A 3,738-nucleotide genomic window follows, 5' to 3' on the forward strand; every position below is an offset into this window, starting at 1 on the left:
ATATATATATATATACACATGTATGTATGTAAATGTTTGTGTGTCTGTGTTTGTCCCCCAACCACCATCGCTTGACAACCAATGTTGGTGTGAGTTTACATCACCATAACTTAGCGCTTCAGCAAAAGTGACTGATAGAAGAAGTACAAGGCTTACAAAAGAATAAGTCCTGTGGTGCTCCAGCATGGCTGCACTCAAATGACTGAAACAAATGAAAGAATAAAAGAACAAAAGAAAATAAAAGACTACCTGCCGTCTGTGGATTGGGCATTTGGGTTGGCCCCGTTGAGTAAGAGCTCCTGGCACACCTGTGCCATTCCGTCGATGAGCTGTGAATCACTGTCTTCTGGCCGATAGGAGGCGACCATGTGTAAAGGACATTCTTGATCAAGGTGGGTTATGGCATTGATGTCAGCCTTGTTGCGAATGAGGAATATTGCTGAGAAGGAGTCACCTGTGGGAGAGAGAGAGAGAAAAAGAGAGAGGAGATGAGATGAGAGAGAGGGAGAGAGAGTGGTGAATGAGATGGGCAGAGAGAGAGAGGTAGAGAGATAGAAAGAGAGAGAGGTAGAGAGATAGAAAGAGAGAGAGGTAGAGAGATAGAAAGAGAGAGGGGAGGAGAGGTTGTGCGAGTGAGGGAGAGGGAGTGGTGAATGATAGAGGTAGAGAGATAGAAAGAGTGACAGAAAGAGAGAGGAAATGGGAGGTTGTGTAAGTGAGGGAGGGAGGGAGAGAGCGAGAGAGGTGAATGAGATGTGCAGAGAGAGAGGTAGAGAGATAGAAAGAGAGAGAGGAGGGGTTGTGTGAATGAGGGAGAGAGAGAGTGGTGAATGAGAGAGGTAGAGAGATAGGTAGAAAGAGAGACAGAAAGAGAGAGAAGCAGTGAGAGAAAGAGAAGCAATGCGAGAGAGAGAGAAGCAGTGAGAGAGAGAGAGAGAGAGAGAGAGAGGAGCAGTGAGAGAGAGAGAGAAGCAGTGAGAGAGAGAGAGAGAAGCAGTGAGATATAGATATGTTTAATTTTTATATGTTAGGAAGTTCTTAAATTTGTTGATGGCAATTGCATTCAGCATTGTTTCATTCTTTTTAGAAATCATCAGCATGAATAAAGAAACAAACAAACAGTGAGATAGTTACCTCTTTTTATAGCTTTGTGCAGAAGACTGCGGCCTGTGTTGTCTTTACGATTCACGTCGGCCCTGTGTGAGACCAGGAGTTGTGCGATGCTCTCCTGCCGGCTCAGTAGAGCCAAATCTAAAGGTATGTCTCCACGGGTGTCCAATTCGTTCAGCTTCACGCTCAGCTGGGAGTCGAACTCGATCAGGTAGAGGAACACCACGTCCTCTCTCTTCACCCTTATGGCTGTATGGAGTACGTACTCAGATTTCGATTTGAACATCCTGTATAAAAGGGCTGCAGGCATGTTTGCAAAATCCTCACTCGTAAAATCATCCCAATGAGAGGATATCAGCTCAGAGCAGTGCTTCTTGAGTATGCTGGCAGCCATTTCTTCGGCAGATTGATAGAACTTGATGCAGTTCTTCATAGTAACGAATGACATCAATGCATTCTCACACCTTGTTCCAAGACTATCCAACTGGAACCGAGCAGAAACCTTCAGCAGTTCCAACAGGAATGTCTCTTCGCTCTTTATGTTTATCTCATCTGTGTAGACCCACTTCAGTAAGGCGTATGCAACATCATAGCTGATATCTGTGAGAGGAAATAGAAAAACAGGACACCAACACAATTACTATAATCATCAACATTACATCCAATGTCTATCCGAAAAGATATGTATATATATATATATATACATTGTGCAATGTAAAGTAAAGTGAACGTATATTTGCAAGCTGATTTAAGTTCTGCCAACACTGACTTCAAGTATGTAATTGCAGCCAATAACTCGGCTCCGTTTATTGAGGCTGGATGCAGTTCATTTATTTTCATTCAGTGTCTGGCAGTCGTCTTAGAGGTGCCCTGAGTCAAAAATTATCCCTTCTAGCTGACGTTCTCTCAACATCGCTCACATACGCCTGACTCGGGCTTAGAAGTTACGCTTGACTTGGGCTTAGAAGTTACATCTGTAATCGTAAAAATTAACAGTAGTTCCAATAAATAGTTTTCTTGAAACAATAAATTTCTATAGAGATTTAAGATTCAAATTCCAATCTTTGAAAAATTTCTGCAGTGGGATTGAACCTGGAACTATGTGGTTGGTACTTACCACTCAGCCACTCCTCTCTGTTAGAAGGCACAAACACTTACATGCACACAGATACACACAACGGAAACTTCCGCCTACCGAATTCAATCACAAAGTTTCAGTCAGACCGAGGTTATAGCAGAGGACACTTGCCCAAAATGCCACAACGTGGGACTGAACCCACAACCATGTGGCTGGGAAGCAATCTTCCTAACGAAACCGGTTTACTGCAGAGAAATTTTAACAACAAAATCTTATATGGAATCCTCCCACTGGTATAGTTCTTATTTGAAAGACAATAGGGAGACGTGGTTGTTACACCGGGTCTCATGCAAACACACACGTACATAGATGTAACGGTTTCTCACCTGTGAGATCCAGCTGGGACACCTTAGAAATTTCTATTCCAGGACCCCAGTCACTGGAACGTGCTGTCATAATGAACTTGTGGGCTTTGATCTCTCCACCTTGGAGCAGGATGGTGATATCACTGCAGAAGAAAGTAAAGGAGAGATAAATAAGATAAACTAGTAATCATCAGTCATCACCAACTATTAGTCATTGTCAGTCAACACTATCCATGTCACCATCTGTCATCAGTCATTGTCTTTTATCAGTCATCAGCTATCATCAGTCACCGTCTGTCATCAGTCATCAGTTGCTGTCTGTCATCAGTCACCATCTGTCATCATCACTTGCAATCACATCATCACTCATCAGTTTTCACCAGTCAACTACATCACCATCAGTTACTGCCATTATCATGATTAACCACCATCGTTTGTCATCAGCATGGGAAAAGGATTTCAAATGACGAGTCCAACCCATGCCAGCATGAAAAACAGACATAATGATGATCACTCACCATCATTAATCACCACTGTCATCATCATCATCATCATCATCAATTATCAGTCACCACCATCAATTACCATCATCATCAATTAGCAATCTCTATCAGTCATCATTCATCAATCATCACCACCACCACCACCTCCACCACCTCGACCCCAGGGTGGGTCTCAAGTAGAATCCACTCACATGCATTACTGACCTTCATAACGATGACCACTACCACTACAACTAGCCCTGCCACTACTACCACCACCACCACTTCAATATCTACTACTACTACCACCACTACTTCAACATCTACTTCTACTACTACCACCACTACTTCAACATCTACTACTACTACTACCACCACCACCATTATAGCAACTGCTGCCACCAACACTCAAAAGGTCCCGCTAATACTACTACCACTACCTCTACTTTAACAGATACTATTATTATCATCTATACAACCACAAATATTAGTACTACTACGACTACTACCACAACCACCACTACTATTACCATAACGACTACAACCACTGGCACCACAACCACTACCACAATAACCACCACTAACACCACATACACTACCACTACAATCACCACTACTACTACTACCATTACAACCACCACAATACCACGACAACTAACACTGGCACTTCTACTATAACCACCAACACTACCACTACAACAAC

General features: G+C 42.8%; 1 protein-coding gene across 1 annotated transcript in view; it reads right to left on the bottom strand.

Moving 5' to 3' along the window:
* LOC106881632 (rabankyrin-5) overlaps window positions 1–3,738 on the bottom strand; it is a 24,860-nt gene that overhangs the window by 18,692 nt on the left and 2,430 nt on the right. Inside the window, exons 3-5 of the mRNA XM_052978127.1 lie at window positions 2,575–2,696; window positions 1,135–1,710; window positions 250–454 (exon numbers count right to left, since the gene is read on the bottom strand). Coding sequence (XP_052834087.1) covers window positions 250–454; window positions 1,135–1,710; window positions 2,575–2,696 — 903 coding nt within the window. The remainder of the gene's footprint in view (window positions 1–249; window positions 455–1,134; window positions 1,711–2,574; window positions 2,697–3,738) is intronic.

This window comes from Octopus bimaculoides, chromosome 30 (assembly GCF_001194135.2).
Source record: "Octopus bimaculoides isolate UCB-OBI-ISO-001 chromosome 30, ASM119413v2, whole genome shotgun sequence".
In the NCBI taxonomy this organism is placed as follows: domain Eukaryota; kingdom Metazoa; phylum Mollusca; class Cephalopoda; order Octopoda; family Octopodidae; genus Octopus; species Octopus bimaculoides.